General features: G+C 45.0%; 1 protein-coding gene across 5 annotated transcripts in view; it reads left to right on the plus strand.

The window, feature by feature from the left end:
* The window catches only part of SEPTIN12 (septin 12), a 182,052-nt gene that overhangs the window by 159,062 nt on the left and 2,764 nt on the right, over positions 1-20,226 (plus strand). For 4 of the 5 annotated variants that reach the window (XM_030212735.1, XM_030212740.1, XM_030212739.1 and 1 more), the window contains 7 exons: positions 8,459-8,584; positions 9,151-9,232; positions 9,918-10,055; positions 11,837-11,954; positions 12,574-12,669; positions 12,761-12,857; positions 19,676-19,727. In XM_030212735.1, the coding sequence (XP_030068595.1) occupies positions 8,459-8,584; positions 9,151-9,232; positions 9,918-10,055; positions 11,837-11,954; positions 12,574-12,669; positions 12,761-12,857; positions 19,676-19,727 (709 nt within the window). The remainder of the gene's footprint in view (positions 1-8,458; positions 8,585-9,150; positions 9,233-9,917; positions 10,056-11,836; positions 11,955-12,573; positions 12,670-12,760; positions 12,858-19,675; positions 19,728-20,226) is intronic. The other variant, XM_030212736.1, reaches the window with a different exon arrangement.

Here is a 20,226-nt window from a genome sequence, read left to right on the forward strand (position 1 = left end):
GTTTGAGCATGGAATATCCCTTTAAGTTCCATTGGAAGAATAAGGAGAAGAGGTGTTAGGTTCAAAGACAACACTGTGTGTTGTGTTATCAAAAGTGCAGCAGGTCAGGAATGAAGTGTGTTCAGGGCTTAATTTCCAGGGGAATGTCCTGCAGTGTAGTTCTGCCGCTTCTTTTCAGACTCCAGAGCCAGAGCACCAGGGGTCTTCTGTGCCAGGCAGCCTGGGGTGGGGGGGAGAGAGGAGGAAGGGAAGGAGGTAAGCCTGTAGCAGATGCTACAGAGCAAAGAACAGATACAAAAAGGTGGTGATGTCTTCAAGGCTTGAGCGTGGTCTGCATGATTGGCATTACTGCTCACAAGTTTCAAATTTGAGCCAACAGAATCCTTTTTTGTTTCTGGTACTCGGGGCTTAATTTCTGGCAGAACAAGCTGGAGCAACATCCCACCACTTTTCTTCCAGGCCTTGAGGAAGCAGAGCTGACAGTATAAATTAGTTCTGGATCCGCTATGGAAATAGAGCAGAATTGGTGGTGTAAATCATTTTCTCCCCTGTGGAAATGGAGTAGGGCCATCTGATGTGGCTCTGTTCTGCTTCCTCCAGAGACAGAAACGACCCACAAGTGTTGGAGCTGCTTATCCTGAAACTGGCCTTATACATGGTTCCACCAGTTGATAGGGGAGGGGAGGAAGCAATTATCCACGGATGGATGGAAATTAGTGAGTCGTGTTGGGACTTGAGATTATCAGGGATTGAGATTTGGGGGCTCAAGAACCACTTGAGGAAATCTTGGGGGTGGATTTAAGATGGATGACTAGGTTCAGGAAGGTAGAGAGGAGTTTGGGAGAAAGGGCCCATTCTCTGTACTCTGCTCTTCCTCCTTACCCCAGTGATCTTCCATCACCACTCACCCTCCTCTCCCTCCACCCACCACCACTGCCACCAGCACTACCACTATCACCAGTGTTCGAGGAGGAGTGTTTGGGAGTGTTTTTTGTTTTTATGGTCGAAAGAATGTTTGTGAGGAGAGGGGGGATTCTTGGAGAACTGCACCTCACACCGGCCCCTGTCTGGTATGCCCCATCCCCTCCCATTCTTCAGTTCCACTTTTTTGTCAGCAAATGAAGCCTTGAGTATATTGATAGTGCTGTGTGTAGGATCTCCATACTGGAATCGCAAGGGGAGTCTGCAGGAGAGGATTAAGGTTTATTGGCAGAGTGATGTCTAGTTCTCAATATTGGAGTCAACAGTCTTGTATTTTGAGCATGAAGCGTCCCTTTAAGTTTATAGAATGTAACCCATGATAGACGGTGGTGTAGACCAGAAGTGAACTGAAAAGACTGCTGTGGTCTGAACAGGGACTGCTGTAAGTTGGGACAGAGGTGTATTGGCAGTGCTATGCATGCAGATCTCAGTTCTGCAAAGTAAAGTTGAGGTGCCATGGCAGAACTGTGCATAGCACTCACTACTGAAGTAGTTGTAATATTAGCTTGCATTCAGGCAAGGATATTAGGCACCTTAGAAAAACCTTTCAATCTTGCATTCTCTTTTCCCCAAACCCTTGCAATCCCGTACATATGTCTCCTGCCCTCACCCCAGCAGTCCAGCATCTCTCCCTATCTAGCATCCCTTCTTACCATGGTACAGCAGCTCCTCTTTTTCCTGTCCTTTCCCTTGCCATTGTGTCGGTGTCGTGGTGGGTGGAACAACAGGAATAAGTAGGTAAGTCAGCAGTTAATCAAGGAATCATAAGTCTTAGCACATGTGTGCGCTGAAGGCTTCTACATCCAATTCTTTGCCCACTGTGTAGCAGGATGTCATGTCAGAGTGGGTAGGCACATGGCAGACTTTAAGCACGCATGTACTGAGGCCCCTGCTTCCTTGTTTAACTGCCGGCTTTCTTCGCATTCCACTGTTCCACCAGCCGCTGATTGGGACAGATAATCTAATACTCACTCTGGCTACGCACTATTTTGTCACACACCCCTCCCCAGAGCCTCAGCACTCTAAGCCACTGCCTAACTAATCTAATGGACGCACCGGCCCTACTGGGATTTAGATTATGGATTTTGCTCACAAATTGAGGTGATAGACCCAGTAATAATGCAGCTTCTAGTCAGACAGGTCCATCCAACCCAGCATCCTGTCTGACAGTGGCCAGTCTGGGTCACAAGTGCCCGGCAGATTCAAAAACGTAGGTACAATTTCTCATAGCTCATTGCAGAGAATAAGCAGTGGCTTTTCAAACTGACCTGTCTAATACTGGTGCATGCTTATGTTCCGCAACAACCTTTAAGTTTATTGCAGATTACATCAGTTATAAAGAGACATACAGACCCAGCAGAACTGCAAACCAATAGAAATATAGACGTGCTATCCTCAACACGTAACCAATCCTAAATTGGTAAAAGTATTTCTCAAACAGAAACATTTTCAACTGTTCACTAAAGGCCATATAGTCCAAAGTAATTCTAATCTCGGGCGGGAAAAAATTCTAAACCTGAGCTGCCAAATATTGAAAATCAATTGGAGCAAATACCTCACGAAGAGGAGAACTATAGCAGCAAAGGATTTCTAGAGGAAACATCCTTAAATATGGATAATAAACTAATTAGATCTTTCATATACGGAGGAGCATCCCCAAAAAGTATCTTAAACACAAATAATAATTTTCTTTGGACTTTCTTCCAGCACCTTGTTCAAACCTCTCTTGAACGCCATTGTTCCTTGCCTTGATCACATCCTCTGGCAACTAATTCTACAGCTTAATTAGGTGCTGTGTGAAAAGAAGTCTCCAATATATTTTCAGTCTGCTGCTTGTTTCATGGAGTCAAGATTCTGGGGCTTTGGGAAGCAGGGATTTGCAGTGTGTTCAGTCTGTGGGATGGTTTCCAGAGGACTGGCAGGGACTGTGTGTGAGGAGCTTTTAAAAGCTTTATAAACACTAATATCCTTCCTGGATGAACTAAGATTCAGTACTACAAGTTGGCAAGGTTTCAGTCCCATAGGGACTACGTGGAAAGACACCAATGTTTTTCCGGCCCAGCTGTCCCTCCCCCCTCCCCTTTTCACTGTAAGATATCCTCGCCATCCCTGGAAGCTACTAGAGTCCTCCCCTCCTCAAAACAAAGCCAAAGTCAAGTCAGTCTTAGTTATTTCATTACTGAGCACTATATACAGTTCTGCCAATCTTACCCTACTGAACTGAGGGCCGTATGCAGTAAACTTAAGGAGCCAGCAACGTGGTTTTTAAACCAGTTCTAGCCAGTCTAGCGAACAAGTAGTAAAACAAGACATGCACAAAAGGGTTCTCCGAGCCATTTTCCTGTCACGGTAGCAGCTAACGAAAACGGAATGCAAATTATCTACAGGTTATTATAATGAGCTAATTAGTATTATAATGAGCATGCAAGGCAGATGCACAGCCGTTTTCCAACCCCCATGCACCCTGGAAAACCTAACGGGAGGTCTGCACCTCTCAATGGAGCTGCTGTGAGCGGGCCTCATAAAGAGGAGGACGCCCATCGCGAAAATCGGAAGAAAAAAAACGTCCAAGTGCTCGTCAGGGACGTCCTTTCAAGTGCCTATCACTTGGACGTCCTTCACTCAAAACAAAAGGATGTCCCTGACGAGCACTTGGATGTTTTTTTTTCTTCAGATTTTATGATGGGTGTCCTTCTCTTGGATGTGTTTTTCTTACGTGCCCGAAATGACCACCGCCGGAGAGAATCGGGGATCGGGACAAAACTATTTGGACGTCCCTTTTGATTATGGCCTTCCAGGTCTCTAAGCAAATCACAGCATGTTTAGCTGACACCAGTGACAGCTAAACGCGCTGTGATTGGCTGAGAGAGACCTGGAGGAACATAATTGAAAGGGACGTCCAAATAGTTTTGTCTCGATCCCCGATTCTCTCCGGCGGTGGTCATTTCGAGCACGTAAGAAAAACATGTCCAATAGAAGGATGCCCATCACAAAATCTGAAGAAAAAAATGTCCAAGTGCTCGTCAGGGATGTCCTTTTTTTTTTTTTTTGAGTGAAGGACGTGTATGAAGCTGTCTTTGGCATGCGCAGAGCAGCCAGCATAACGCTTGGCTGCTCTGCGCATGCTTAGCTGGCCGACTGGCTTCCCCTCCTTAGGATTTCCTTCATGCATGCCCGTTTTTTACCGATTCGCTAAGGGATCGGTAAGGGAAGGGCTCTTTCCGTGGAGTTAGTGCATCTGGCTTTGAGACCTCTACGCATAGCACTGCCAATATAGCACTCCTTACAGGACCTGCAGGTGGGGAATGGGATTTACACCAACCGAATGCACATAAATTAGGCTCAGATTCCCCGAATCACGCCTATGCTGCTTTCCTAGCCACGCCCCTTTCGGTTGCACGCAGAAAGGTTTATGTGCACATCTGTATAGAACAGCGCTTAGCAAAATGCGCGTGTAAACCCAAATTTTGCCAGTTAGTGCCAATAATTGATAGCCCCCAATTATTGGTACTAATTGGCTCATTACTCAGTTAAATTGGGCGCATGCAACTTTGAGCGCCATATATAGATTTCCCTGGTTACTGCATAAATGCAAGGGGAGGTACACATGGGCTCGGCCTGGGTGGGTCCCACATGTATTTGCATCACTTATAGAATACTGTAAGTTATGCAGTAAAGTGCCATATTTAGGCATGCGTTTCTGCATGCTATTGGCATGGTGTCAGTGGTCGCACCTAAATGTTGGTGCATAAATGCCACTTGCATTCATATTTTATAACTGAATCTGAACACCTAGATGTCATTATAGAATTAGTGCATAGCATGCTGTAAGGGTATCCCCTGTATCTCACCTTTTGTAGGCCTGAGGCCTGGATAGGCCATGAACCGTCTTTTATGAACAACTAGTAAAACAGGCCCGTTTCCGAAACCAATGAAACTGGCGCTAGCATGTGGTTTTGTGTGTGTGTGTGTGTGTATGTGTCACAGAGTTATTTTGTATGTGTGTGTGTGTGAGGGTGGGGTGTGTGTGCAGGTTGTTGATGTGTGTCTTTTTTTTTTTTTGTTTTGTTTTGTTTTTTTGCTTGGGGGGTTGGGGGATGTGCTGTGCTATGCTGGCAAAGTGGGATGGATTGGTGTGTGGCTTTGAGGGTGTGTGTCTGTTGTATTGTGTGTGTGTGGTTTTGTCTGTCAAGGAGGTTTGTGGAGGGGGGTCTTTCTGTTGGTGAAATGTAAATGTGGTTGTAGGGGGGTCAGCCTTTGCTGAGTGGTGGATTGTTTTTTCCGGGTTTTTTTTTTTTGTTTTGTGCTGAGACAGCAGTGTTGTTTTAGATGGGCGGAAGGTAGAGGAGCACGTTCTTGGTCTGTCGGTATTTTTTGGCCGTATCAGGGCTGCTGTAGGGGAACACTGGAAGAGAAATGTGCTGTGGGAAGCAGCGCTGTCTTTTTTTCGTTGGGCTGGGGTTCTGGGCATCCTGGAGGTGGGAGACGGCTTGCCTGAGGACGGGGATGGTTGTTTTAAGTTGGTGGAAGGGAGAGGAGCACAGTCTCGGGCCATCGGGTGGTGATCCGGTATGTTTGGTCCATTTCAGGCCGGCTGCAGGGGAATGCTAGAACATGCGCTGCGGGAAGCTGCGCCGTCTTTTTCCGGGTGCTCGGGGAATCCCCGAGGTGGGAGACAGCTTGCCTGAGGCTAGGGATGGTTGGGCACGGCCGCTTTGGCAAAAGGGGAAGAGGAAGGGGGTGGGGAGTTACCTGTAGCTGCGTGAGAAAACGGGTATTCTTTGTTTTGTATTATTAGTTTGCAGGAAGAGTGGATGCCTTTTGAATGATGGAGGTGGTGCGTCGGTGTGCGGTTGTTTCGTTAGTTTGGCAGCCAGTCTCCAGCGATTCCTAGGCAGGGAAGCGTGTTTCCCTACTCCTCCCCCTTCCTTGGTCGCTGTTTGCTGCTGGCTGGGTCGCGGGTAATCCTTCCAGCTGGGCCACAGCTTGTCCTGTTCACCCACATCCCAGATGGTGACGGGCACGTTGTTTTCCGGCTCCTCTGACTCCATGTCAAGCGATCCCAAATATAGTCTTTGCTATGGGCCCTCTGGCACTCTTCAGTACTGGCAGTAGGCATTTAAAAATTTCTCCTCCCCCCCCCCCCCCCCCCCGGTCTATTTTTGCACATACCCACAGCAGGAATATTCTTCTCTCGTTCCAGCGGTGGTTCTGTGCTCTCCGTGCTGCACAGATAATGAGCCATTCTGCTGGGGAATGCTCCTCCCTTATTGTCACGTAGTTTCCTCTGATTGGTCCGTCTTACGTTGCCTAGTATTGCCTGGGAACGGTGTTGTGATGGTCCTTTGTGTTTCAGAATGTTGAGGGTGTTTTTTCTGATTGGTCTGTCATGCGAGGACGGGGCAGAGAGACATGGTCAGTGTTGTGGCTTCACCACCATGAATCCATGAACCCTTCAGGGAGTGACTGAGTGACTTCAGAACGTTGTCTTCAGAACGTTGAGTTTTATTATAGTAGATACCTTCATGGATTCTGCATGACTTACTGGAAGCACTGCACTAGCTCACGTCATCCAAAGTGCATCCTAGCGCCTAACCTTTGTCACCCCCTTAAAGAATTGCCCTCACACTATCCATCGTTATATGGATAAGTTCTTTTGACTATCAACCTTTGAATTATCTGAAGTCAGTTTTTGCTAGCCATGTGGCTTTAAGAGCTGACCTTTACCTCCTTAGAGACAGAGGAAGGGGAAGTGGGTCTTAGGACTGGAATGAGGCACATTTCTTCTCTAGTCCACTTTCACATCTGCTTGCTGTGAAGCACTGAAAGAGCATCTTCCTCTTCCAGCTGCTGCCCTGCCCTGGTTTCATGCTTCTCACCTGCCTTTTGGTGGTGTGTGATTTAAGAGCCCAGCCTCCTACCAAAGGTCATGAGGGCAAAGCCACTCTTTGACAGACTGGAAGACACTTGGATTGAAATCTCTAGGCTGTCCATAGATCCTATGATGCAGACGTGTTACATAGGTACGCAACTATGGAACACTCTTACAGGACACTTGTGGCTTTGTAGTAATGTTATGAAGTTTTAAGGAACTTCTTTTAAAACACAGATGCTTTTTATTGAGCAACAGTGGCATTTGAACCAGGCACCTCTGGATGTCAAGACTGGTGCTCTAACCACTAGACTACATCTGCATTCAAATATCCAGTGTACCTGAATGTAACTCACCTTGAGCTACTACTGAAAAAGGTGTGAGCAAAATCTAAATAAATAATATAATTTTGCCTGTGATTATGGATATAAATGATTGCTTAGATGTGCTGTTTTATACAATTTTATTATGTATGTTGTTTTGTAAACCACTTAGTTGATTAAGTGGTATATACGTTTTTTAAATAAATAAATAAAAGACAGTTTTTGAAGCTGTTTATGTGAGTAAAAAGTGTTTTACTCACATTAAACAGTTGTCTGGAAATCACCCTCCGTTGATGTGCCTGAAAGTGCGTACACTGAGAAACAGCACACGTGCTTTTAGCCATGTTCAGAGGGGCAGCACGGGGGGGGGGGGGGGGGGGGGGTTCAGATCACAGGAGAAAAATAGCACATGCAGATGCCATCTTCAAACCCACCTATGTTGTTTTTCAGTGAAAAGTGCCTGTATAAAAAATAGTTGTGAATGTCTGTCTGAAAATTTGTATCCACAAAAACTTTCAAAGTGAAGGAACCCATGTGTGATGCAAAGTGTATGGATGAAAAGAATCCACAGACTGGGTTTGCTGCACAATTCGGAAATTGCCCCCCCCCCCCCCCCCCCCCCACCCACCAAATGTGAAAAAAAAACGGCATTCTTCATTGCAAGGCCCAGGAACCAGTTGCGGCCCCATCAACCCTGTGTGACCCGTTGACTCTCCCCAAAACACAATCTCCCACCCCCTACCCCCACTTTCCTCAGACTTGCTGCTGGCATACCTCCATAACAGTTATTCTGTTTAATACCTCTACCAGACAGCTGTTGATAAGTTTGAGTGATGTGCTGCCCAAAATTCCACTCTAGTCTCACAAGACTGGGAGCATCACACAGTTCAAACATCTAGAGAGAGTATAGGGGAAGAGAAAAGCTTGAAGGAGTAGGGGTGGAGAACCAGCTTGAAGGAGATGGTGGAAGTTAGCAGAGAGTCTGCTGCTTTGTCAGGTGATAGTCTTGGCTCTCACACCAAACTTTTTGTTTTGTTTTTCATACTGGCCCTTGTTGAAAAATAGCAAAGATCTCTGCCACAGATCCTTGTGTATGGGACTAGTTAATTGTGCTGTTGCCCAGGTACAGTAGAACATAGGTTCTGTATGTTTTTTGCTGCCTGGTGGGTGATCTCCAGAGGCTTGTATGATGTTTGCCACATTCTGCATTCAGAGAATGTGTCTTAGCCTAGGTACCATGGCTTACCGCACTCCATATGAGCTCCATCTTTCTACTCTACAGGTCAGAGTGGCCTTGGTAAGTCAACGCTGGTCAACACGCTCTTCAAATCAAAGATCTGCCGGAGATCAATGAGTCCAGAGTATGAGAAGATTCCAAAAACAGTGGAGCTGAGGGCAGTTAGCCATGGTAAGAGGCTTCTGCTCTGAACCTCTCTTTACCTAGTTTTCAAAGAAACAGTGTTATCCCTTGTCAGACCATCTCTGGCCCAGCCCTTGGTGCTTCTAGAGTTGTGGGCATAAATAGGGCAGAAACGAAATTGTAGTCAAGATACAGAAACACACCTTTCACATCTCACAATAATAAACACATGCTAGTCATTGTCATCTCCCTGTCACACACCTCCTAACCTACAGGTCCTCCACTCACTAGGGCTCTCATAGGCATACCAGTACTCCTAAACCTACTGGACCTCCAATCACCACTGCCTTTCCACTGCTCCCAATCTATCACACCTCCAATTATCAGCACTGCTACTGTCCTTCCACTGCTCCCAAACCTCAGAACCTATGTTACTGTTCTGCTAGCTCTCCTACCACTGCTGATGTAGCACATCATCCTGTATCTGCCTGCACTGAGCTTCTGTCATGGGAGTAAATGCCAGGTCCATTCTCCAAGTAGACACAGAAAGATGTACACAGTCACCCTCTATCATGGAATGTTTTCTGACCTGTGTCTTTTCCATTGTCCTCTAGTTATCGAAGAGAAGGGACTGAAAATGAGACTGACTGTGATTGACACACCTGGATTTGGAGACCAAATCAATAATCAGAACTGGTAAGGGTTCTTCCTCTACTGGAAGGATGGGATTTGATAATACCACAGTCAAAGCAGTTTACATATTATATACAGGTACTTATTTTTGTACCTGGGGCACTGGAGGTTTAAGTGACTTGCCCAGAGTCGCAAGAAGCTGTGGTGGGAATCAAACCCGGTTCCCCTGGTTCTCAGGCCATTGCACTAACCATTAGGCTACTCAAAGCCTCCACTCATTTCTCCTCTGCTTAAGGTCTCACTAGAGGCAAGTTGTAAATAGCCCTCCTAGCTTCAGTCTGTATGTAATGTTTACTATAGTCTTTATCGCTAATTTCCAAAAGGTAGTGGGTACTTTTCCTTTAGAAATGGACTACTTTGCATATTTTCATGCAGGCAAATTTTGACTGGAGAACAAAATGCATGGATTGTACTGTATATTCACATCTTCATATGTCACCTTGAATCTGCCTAGGATGTGATTTGGGGAACATGGGGCCTCCAGTTACAAGTTTGCACATTGTGGGCGTAATATGTTCTTTAGCTAAATTACATTCTTTAATCTCCTCTCTCTCTCTCCCATAATTCTTTGTCTTTATTCTTTTATCTCCTGCCCTTTGTCTCATCTTTTCTCTCTTTTTGTCTCCCTGTTTTCTCTTCTCTTTCTTTTTCTCTTTATCTTCTTCATCTTGGTCTCCTTCCCCTTCAGCTGGGATCCCATTATAAAGTACATCGCAGAGCAGTATGAGAAGTACCTAAGAGAGGAGATTGTCATAAAACGCAAACGGAGAATTCCCGACTCCCGTGTCCACTGCTGTATCTATTTTGTGCCACCTACTGGACACTGGTAAGGAACCTCACACAACTTTAGACTGTTCTCAGTGGTTCAGGGGCTGTGGATGCATATGATTGTCATGAGAGACTTGTGAAAAATTCCCAACACAAGGTCACGCTGGAAAATCAAAAATAAAATGGGACAGTCAGGCCCCGTTAATGATCATTTTTAACTTCATTATCAAACTATCTAGTCATTTTCCCCAGGATTTTATATAGCATGATTTAAGTGGCGCGTGCAAGTCCAGTCGTATTCTTGATTTGTGTGCACAGCTTAATTAGTTAACAAGCCAATCAGCACTGATAATTGCTACTTAAGCAATTATTGACACTAATTGGCAATTAGAATTTACACGCAGAACTGTAAGCATATTCTATAACGTCATGCATGTAAATTCTAAGTCGCAAAGCTGAAAAGGGGCGTGGCCATGGGCATTTCTAAAATTATGCGTGTGGTTATAGAATACACCCAGTCCACATGTAATTTAGGCATCAGCATGTACACCAAGTTTTACTTGGTGTAACTGCCCGTCACTAAATTTAGTCAGGCGGACGGGCGCTCGGCGTATTCTATAAACCGCATGAAAATTTAGGCGTATTCTATTTTCAATAATTTTTATTGATGATACATACTTCCAAACAGCAAGTGCATATTACAGAGATTCCACATCATTATAGTGTCCAAACTAACAGGTTTCAACTATGTCCTTATCATTAAATGTTTTACTTTTCAAACATCTCTCCCCCCCCCCCCCCCCCCTTCTGACTATCCCGTCTTGTGCACAATTCCTCTCTCTCTTCTTATCCTATACACACCCTGTTGCAATTATTGATTATATAGTTGTATGGTGTTCAGTAATAAGCTACGAGCTGTATTTAGGCTTATTCTATAAAGTATGCCTAAATTTAGGTGCATTTTATAGACTACACCTAGACATTGAGCCTGCAAATAGGTGGGAAAATGTGGGATACAAATGCAACAAATAAATAAATGTATTTTGTTTTGGTGCTGATTTTGTAGACATCATATGTAGAATCTAGTCCTTTATGGTATTTATATCATAAATCCTGCATGTGGTTTCAATTTCCACTACTGTGCTCGAGGAGTGCTTCTGGAGAACCGATGTCAGAGAAAAGGTGGGGTGGGTTGTGTTTAAGCTGAAGCCTCTGCCACATCCCAAATGTCCTATGTGACAATCCTCGGTGCCCTAATTATTCAGAAACATGGTCGCACCAAAGAGACCGAGGGAAATAAACAACATAATATAGATCAGATAGGAGCTTTGTTCTTAATATTTATAGATTTTGTCTATTCTCAAACCCCATGTCTCCATCCCTTGAGTAAAGAACAAGGCCTCGTCATCCCCTCAGGGATGTGCCGGTGTGGAGGCGAGAGCATATGGGTTGCAAAAGAAGCAGTTCTCCATTGACAAGCCTAGGCGCCTCATACAGATGCAAGAACCCCCCACCCCCATAATTCTGGCAAGCACCCCCCGCCCCCCCCCCCCAAGGCAGACATAAGGAAAACATTCTTGGTCATTTTCAGTTACAATAAACTGAGATTTTTTTTTTTTTTGTCATGGAAAGAGAAATACTTTAGTGATGAGGTTGCTAACTCAGATCACCCTTCCTAAGCAGGGCAGACCAGGCCTATATGATAGAGATCTGTGAGATGTGTGTGACGGGTGGGGGATGGTGAATAACTGTTTGCCATGAGACTTACACCAGGCATCATAGCAGGGCTCCATGTGTTGTTTAACAGCGTACATTATAAACTTACTGTGTGGTGCATAGGTTGCGTCCCCTGGATGTGGAGTTCATGAAGCGACTGAGCAAAATCGTTAACATTGTGCCTGTGATCGCTAAAGCTGACACAATGACATTGGAAGAGCGTGAAGAATTCAAGCAGCAGGTGAGAGGCTCTTGATTGTATCTAGAGATGCAAAGAGAATGTGAATCTGTACAGCAAACTGAGTGAAAGGAGAAGAGATGGCTCAGAGTACAAGGGAGGAGGAGATGGAGGAAAGGAGATGTGTATAGAGGAAAGAACTTATTGAGAAGTTTTAGTGAAAGGAGATGAAAAGACATGATAATGCTGGAGGGGGAGGGAGAGCAGGAAGTGATGTTCTTGGGGAGGAAGAAACTGCTGGAGGAGCTTTATTGGGAGGGGAGGAAAGAAGAGAGACACGATGGAGGAAGTACAAAACGGAGAAGGAGAGCAGTAGTAAGTGAAATTTAGTGAAAGACCTTTGAGAAAGGAGAAGAGAATAAAAAATAGAAGGTTGTATGTGTTGGAGAGAAAGGGCTAAAGGGAGGCAGAAGTGGATGGAGCTTTGTCGGACAGGAACACAGGGGAGACAAGAGCTGATGAGTGAGACTCAGTAGACAGGGTGGATAGACAGAGCTGATGGATAGCTTTTGGTTGGAAGGGCGAGGATGGGATGGAAGAGGTGATGGGTTGTTCATCATATGAGCAGGGATCAGGCAGAGTCTGACTTCAAGGACCATAATCCCCAGAATGTGTCCCACAGATTCAAAAGGACTTACAGGCTTACGGAATCAGCGTATACCCCCAGCGGGAGCTTGATGAGGACATGGAGGACACAGTACTAAATGACAGAATTCGGGTAAGATCAAGGACAAAGGCATAAGAAGGCATTGGGGAGAGGTATCAGATTGGATACTCTGTGAATAGCACTGCAACATTCTTTCATACAGGAAAAAATCCCGTTTGCTGTGGTGGGAACAGATCAGGAACATCAGGTGAATGGAAAGAAGGTGCTGGGACGCAAGACTAACTGGGGGATCATTGAAGGTGAGAGCCTGGCGTTCCTTGGTATACTTATTGCTGTTGTGTGCCACAGAGGTCAATCCAAATGCAGCAGGGAGAATACATGGATATATACCTCAGCCCTGTGAGGCCATGAGAGAGGACAGGGATGGGTTTCACTAGAGGTTAGTTAGTTTGAGATAAGGAAACAGATTCTGTCTGAGAGTATTTCTAGAGCTGAATTTGCTGTTAGGGGATAGATTCTGCATCTCAAAAATATTCAATTGTGGATATCCAGGAGACATGATCAAGTTGAGGGCCTCAAGGACCATGAGTGTTATCCACTGAAATTATGGTGTTCTGGAGCACATAGGAAGGCATGTGGATATTGTATTGCTCATGACATGTTTTAGATCAGCAATATCAAAAACCCAAAGAATAGGACAATATAATAAATTCAAAAAATCATTCTCCAAACAACCTAAACAAAATCTCATGAAAAAATTTTTTCTACATTACTGTAAGGAATGGATGAGTCCTCAGTGTAATATCATTGAATATTGAGATACTGGACCATGCCACACTCAGGAAGAGAGCTGTACTGAATATGCAGGCATCAAATGCTCAGCCTCTTCTTAATCGCACACTATCACAGGACTCTGCCTTATGTGTATATAAATAAAATTATATGTAGATATGTATAAATTGTGAGTCTATAAATCCTCTTTACACCACATCATCCACTCCTTACACCACATCATCCAAATTATCATACTGTGTCGCAAGATTTGCCAATCTGGTTTACTGCCCTCCTATGATCCAGTGTCTCCCCTTTCCTCTCCCCCCCCCCCCCCCCATCTCCAGCATTTCTCCTCCTCCTCCCCACACATCTCCAGCACTTACCCTTCTCCACCCCTCTTGAAATCCAGCATCTCTCTTCTTCCTTTCCTCCTCCCACCATTGTCTCCCTACACCTGAGCTGAGTCTGTGTAGAACAGAAAGGAAATACACTGCAGTGGTGGGCCTATGGACATGCACATGCTCAAGGCCTGCTGTGTCCCAACTCCACCATCATGGTTGCTCTGCCACTATCTTTACCAGTGCTGTGTTGCCTTTCCCTAAAGTCTGATACTCTTAACAGATGGCTGCCTCCATGCCCCAGCTAAAACAGGGAGCGAAAAATCTGACTCAGAAATCAAACTGAAGACCACCAGCATACAGCCAGCCAAATACTCTTATTTAAGAAATTGTCCTATGTCCTGCCTAGCAAGAACTGAGGTTCAATTTTGCCTAAGTACCATATATGGTTTTCTTATATGGTGCTTAGGCCCCTCCCAGTGCATCCCAGGATGCAGTGGCTGGGTGCCGCCATTTTGTTCTAGGCAGGACCAGAGGGAGGAGGTGGTCCTCCTTCTTTCAACTTTGAAGGTATGTGGGAAGGTCAGGGGTGGGATGGAATTCCACTAGACTACCAGGGCCTGCCACTAGGGGTCTGACCTGGTGGGGACCCATGTGGACAGCAAGGGGTGCTTGATTGGTTCCAGGAAGCCCAGGGGGGCAGGAGGGGGGTCCACTGGACACTGGGGATTTTTGGTTCATGGAGTTGAGAGGGGGGTCCACTGGGACCACAACAGTTTTTTGGGGGCCTGGAGATGCATGGGGGGAGACAAGAGGGCTTCCACTCGAGGATTTTTAGTTCGAGGGGATGCAGGGAGGGAGCAGCTGGGAGGGGTGAGGTAGGGAGCACAAGCAGGCAGCCTTTGTAGCTGCTTGTGTTTTCCCTCCTCTCCGACAGCTCCAGAGTTGCCGTAAAATTTAGCTTGTTTAAAGCTAGGCACTCTTGATGGAATAGGGTTCTGGGTAGCTGCTAAGGGTACACATTAGAGCCACGGAAACCCCCTTTGTGCATTGCTCGCAAAATAACATTTGCTTTAGACCAACTACAACTGGTCTAAAGCAAACGTTGAAAGCTCAGTAATCTTTGTGCATCGGCCCCTAGGAGTGTATACTTACTGTATCCTATACACAGTGGTGTGCTGGAGCCGGCTCGCACCGGCTCGCAAGAGCCGGTTGTTAAATTTTCTTCCGGCTTGCGAGCCGGTTGTTGCAATTAGCGAGCCAGCTCTGGCTCTCCTCCCTCCCTCCTCCCTCCCTTCGGATCCGCCTCACCTCCTGCTTGTTTTTTAAATTCTTGGCTTCCAGCGCCGAGTCGCCGACTGTCCTGAGTCCTCCCTTGCCAATTTGCGCTTTAAAAATGGCCGCCGAGACTTCCAGAGGCGGCCTCGCGAGACTTCGGCTGAAGTCTCGGCGGCCATTTTGAAGCGCGAATCGGCAAGGGAGGACTCAGACAGTCGGCAACTCGGCGCTGGAAGCAAAGAATTTAAAAAACAAGCGGGCGCTCGGTGAGAGACCGGATCGGGAGGGAGGGAGGAGAAGAAGAATTTCATAAAACAGCTCGGGAGGGGGTGGCAGGGGGGAAAAGAGAGTCGCTGCTGGGCATGGGTGGATGGAGGGGGTCGCTGAACATCTGGGTGCATGCAGGGCAGGGGAGAGGAGGGTCACTGCTGGACATGGGTGCATGCAGGGCAGGGGAGAGGAGGGTACACTGCTGGACATGGGTGCATGCAGGGCAGGGGAAAGGAGGGTCACTGCTGCACATGGGTGCATGCAGGGGAGAGGAGGGTCACTGCTAGACATCTGGGTGCATGCAGGGCAGAGGAGGGTCGCTGGGTATGGGTGCATGCAGGGCATGGGAGAGGAGGGTCACTGCTGGACATGGGTGCATGCAGGGCAGGGGAGAGGAGGGGAGAGAGAAGAAATGCTGGACATGGATGGAGGGGAGGGAAGAGTGAGAAATGAGATGAGAAGAGGGAAAAGGAAGAGAGGAGAATAACTGCAAATGGATGGAGAAAATAGGCAGAAGCTGAGGACCAGAAATGAAGAAGAAAGGAGGAAAGAAATAAATGGAAAGGAAGCCCTGGAAACAGAGTTAAGAGGACAGATAGCAGCAGAATCGGATACTGGGCCAGCATGAGCAGAAAAACAGTCACCAGACAACAAAGGTAGAAAAAAACTCATTTTATTTTCATTATAGTGTTTGGAATATGTTCACCTTGAGAATCAGGTGCTCAACATTAAAAGTTTATATTTATTTACTTATTTATGGCATTTTATCCCACATTAAACATGAATTAGATTGGAACCTGGGATCATTTAATTTTTTTCCTGGAAAGAGTAATGCATTGCCCCCCTCCCCCGCTATAGCCAGCTCTGCAATTTTGGGGGGGGGCGCAGAGGTGGACGGGGGGGGGGGGGGGGGCGCTGAGGTGGACCGGGGAGAGAGCCTGTTGTTAAAAATTTACCAGCACACCACTGCCTATACAGCGTATGTTTGCTGTTGCTGACACAGATCTGGAGGCAGAGGAAGGTCTGCTTTTCAGTGCTGTATTAATGAATAATCCTACATGAGTGCAGACACTCCAACATGCATATGTAGAATTTTCAGTAGCCTGCCTAGGGGCAAAGGCTGGGGGTTCTTTTCTAGCCACAGATCTGGTAGGCAGCTTTCAAAGTAAACTACGCAGGTGATCTTTTACTGAAAGTTCGTTTATACCAGTATGCAATCAAAGGCAGGAGTTCCTGGCTTTAAAACGGAGAACATTTGCGCTTGGTGCTAGCCTATTGTTACAATTTTATTGTAATTCTGTTTTTTTTATGGTAGACCATATTCATTTTTTGATCCCAAGCAGTTCTTAGACATTTTAAAGAATAGAGAAGAACTGAAAGCTTTTGGTATTTTTCCACAGATATAAATGCTGTTATGTGGCTGCAGGTTTCCTCCAGGGATAGTCACTGCCTTTATATTACATATAATTTTCCTTTTTTTAAATAATATTTGTGATCCACCCCTTCAATATTTGTGGCATAGTTGTAATTTTTTCCTTTTTGCTTTTAACATAGTAAATGATGCCAGATAAATACCTGTATGATCCATCTAGTCTGCTCCAAAGTTTTTGTTTTATTTCCTTTACTATTTTTGTTTCCTTCACTTCATAATGATGTGAACTTAAGTTTATGAATAGTTACATATAGAAATCAAACAAAATAAAACATGGAAAAGAAAATAAGATGATACCTTTTTTATTGGACATAATACATTTCTTGATTAGCTTTTGAAGGTTGCCCTTCGTCAGATCGGAAATAAGCAAATGTGTTGGCAGATATTATATATAAGAGAAACATCAAAGCATCACTTTGACAGTCTGACAGAGTGGGAGGGTGTGTGAGAGGGTGGATATAAAAATTACATTTGAAAATGCCGTTCTGTGTGTATTCCTTACGCTTGCATTATTTAGCCTCTGTGAGGACACAGTTGTCAGTCAATCTGTTTACCCAGATAAATTGCTCTCATTCTGGGTATTTACATGATGTCTCTGCAAGCTTGATGGCATGCCTGTTTATCCTTTATACAGGTACATAGAATCCTAGAAACATAAATCATGATGGCAGATAAAGGCCAAATGGCCCATCCAGTCTCTTTCCTCTGTAACCACTAGCTCCTCCCTTTCCTAAGGGATCCCAGGTGCCTGTCCCACGCTTTCTTATGTGAGTGTGCATATAAATTGATAGAACATACATATATGCAATCTCTTTTCTGGTTCCTGCATGTATATGAATCACACATTCATACATGTGCATAGTACTTTCCTACTGTATGGGTAATCACCATATATATATATATATATACATGATTATAAACACATGGTTGTGCACATATCCCTAATGCATTCCCCTTTTATTGACCCAGTCCTTTCTAAGCACCAGGCAGCTGTATTTTGATTTCTTTTCAGCAAAGATATGATCAGATATGTGGCTTTTCCACTTCTCTCTAAGCTTAGTAGGGGAATAGGAGTCTTTAAGTCGGAGTTAGTAACCTGCTGTGTTGAAACATGACTTTCTTTTGTACCTCTCTCTAGAAACTGAAAAGCAGTTCATAACATGTGTTGCCTGAAGTGCCCAGAAAACATAATTTCTGTATAGATAGAGTCTGATTCCATCAAGAAAACATTCTCAGCCCAGCCTGTGAGCAGTGATCATAGGCATCAGCGGCAGGAAGGAGGTCTGCTGCCCTCTGGTGATCAGTTACCTATTTTACGACTCTATACAAAAAGCTCTTTGAAACACTTGCTGTGTGGTAGAATCAGTGAGGAAAGACTCCTGAAGAAATTGCAGAGTCATGGAATCGGAGGTAGGGTATTATTATGGATTAAGAACTGGTTGAAAGATAGGAAGCAGAGAGTAGGATTGCGTGGCCAGTATTCTCAGTGGAGGAGGGTAGTTAGTGGGGTCCCGCAGGGGTCTGTGCTGGGTCCGTTGCTTTTTAATGTATTTATAAATGACCTAGAGATGGGAATAACTAGTGAGGTAATTAAATTCGCCGATGACACAAAATTATTCAGGGTCGTCAAGTCGCAGGAGGAATGTGAACGATTACAGGAGGACCTTGCGAGACTGGGAGAATGGGCGTGCAAGTGGCAGATGAAGTTCAATGTTGACAAGTGCAAAGTGATGCATGTGGGTAAGAGGAACCCGAATTATAGCTACGTCTTGCAAGGTTCCGCGTTAGGAGTTACGGATCAAGAAAGGGATCTGGGTGTCGTCGTCGATGATACGCTGAAACCTTCTGCTCAGTGTGCTGCTGCGGCTAGGAAAGCGAATAGAATGTTGGGTGTTATTAGGAAGGGTATGGAGTCCAGGTGTGCGGATGTTATAATGCCGTTGTATCGCTCCATGGTGCGACCGCACCTGGAGTATTGTGTTCAGTACTGGTCTCCGTATCTCAAAAAAGATATAGTAGAATTGGAAAAGGTACAGCGAAGGGCGACGAAAATGATAGTGGGGATGGGACGACTTTCCTATGAAGAGAGGCTGAGAAGGCTAGGGCTTTTCAGCTTGGAGAAGAGACGGCTGAGGGGAGATATGATAGAAGTGTATAAAATAATGAGTGGAATGGATCGGGTGGATGTGAAGCGACTGTTCACGCTATCCAAAAATACTAGGACTAGAGGGCATGAGTTGAAGCTACAGTGTGGTAAATTTAAAACGAATCGGAGAAAATTTTTCTTCACCCAACGTGTAATTAGACTCTGGAATTCATTGCCGGAGAACGTGGTACGGGCGGTTAGCTTGACGGAGTTTAAAAAGGGGTTAGATAGATTCCTAAAGGACAAGTCCATAGACCGCTATTAAATGGACTGGAAAAATTCCTCATTTTTAGGTATAACTTGTCTGGAATGTTTTTACGTTTGGGGAGCGTGCCAGGTGCCCTTGACCTGGATTGGCCACTGTCGGTGACAGGATGCTGGGCTAGATGGACCTTTGGTCTTTCCCAGTATGGCACTACTTATGTACTTATGTACTTATGTACTTATGTGATATGGTATAGGAAGGGCAATTTTCAGATTCATTTACTTGGGTAAGTCAACTATCTATCTAAAAATTGCCATCACTTGGTCCAATTTAAAAATGTGGTATTGCATAATACTCACTTTTAGCTGGATTTAAAGGGAAGTGTCTTTGGAAGTGTTTTAGGCAGGATTGGTAAATAATCCATGTATATCAAGTCTTCAAGCCTATTCATGTTATTTTCCATAGACATTCCCCACCCCACACACACACACACACACACACACACACACAAACTGCTGCAAAGGTCTGCAGGTACTCTGTACCCAGGATGGTTTTCAAAGGGAAAATAGAGGTGTATCTGTCCTTTGAAAATCAGGAACAAGGTGCGAACTTTGTGCTTCCTCCTTGGAAATATTCAATCATTTTCCTGTTCTGTTTTTTTTTTCTCTTTGCAGTGGAGAACATGGCACACTGTGAATTTGCAAACCTGAGAGATTTGCTCATAAGGTAAGAGGTATTTTGCTATCATGCTAATGCACCAATCAGATAATTACGCTGGAAGACAGGCCTCTCCAAGCCTGTACAGGGGAAAGCAGAAATTGGATTGTTAAAGCTTATCATCTGTATAAATAAGTAACTAAATTAAATGTCTCCACAAACATATGTCTGAAGCAGTTCAGAGAGTAAAAACAGTATATTGATAAAAGCATATAAATATCCCACATCGAATACAGCAAAACCCTTCAAAATGGACCACACAATTTGTTAGCAACATCCACACCAGCCCATTTAAGTTTAACTAAAGACTCTCACCACCAACCCGCCTTCCCCTCACATTTTTAGGGAGTAAAAGTAGCCTTGCTTTATTTCAGATCCTTAAATAACAGGTCTCAAACTGCACATCTCAGAGAAGATTGCTCCAAAGCTTTGGGGTAATAGCCAAAAAGCTCTCATCCAGTGAACTGATGGTAGTCTTGATCAGATGATGATGTTTAAGTAGGAACAT

This window comes from Microcaecilia unicolor, chromosome 8 (genome assembly GCF_901765095.1).
Source record: "Microcaecilia unicolor chromosome 8, aMicUni1.1, whole genome shotgun sequence".
Classification (NCBI taxonomy): domain Eukaryota; kingdom Metazoa; phylum Chordata; class Amphibia; order Gymnophiona; family Siphonopidae; genus Microcaecilia; species Microcaecilia unicolor.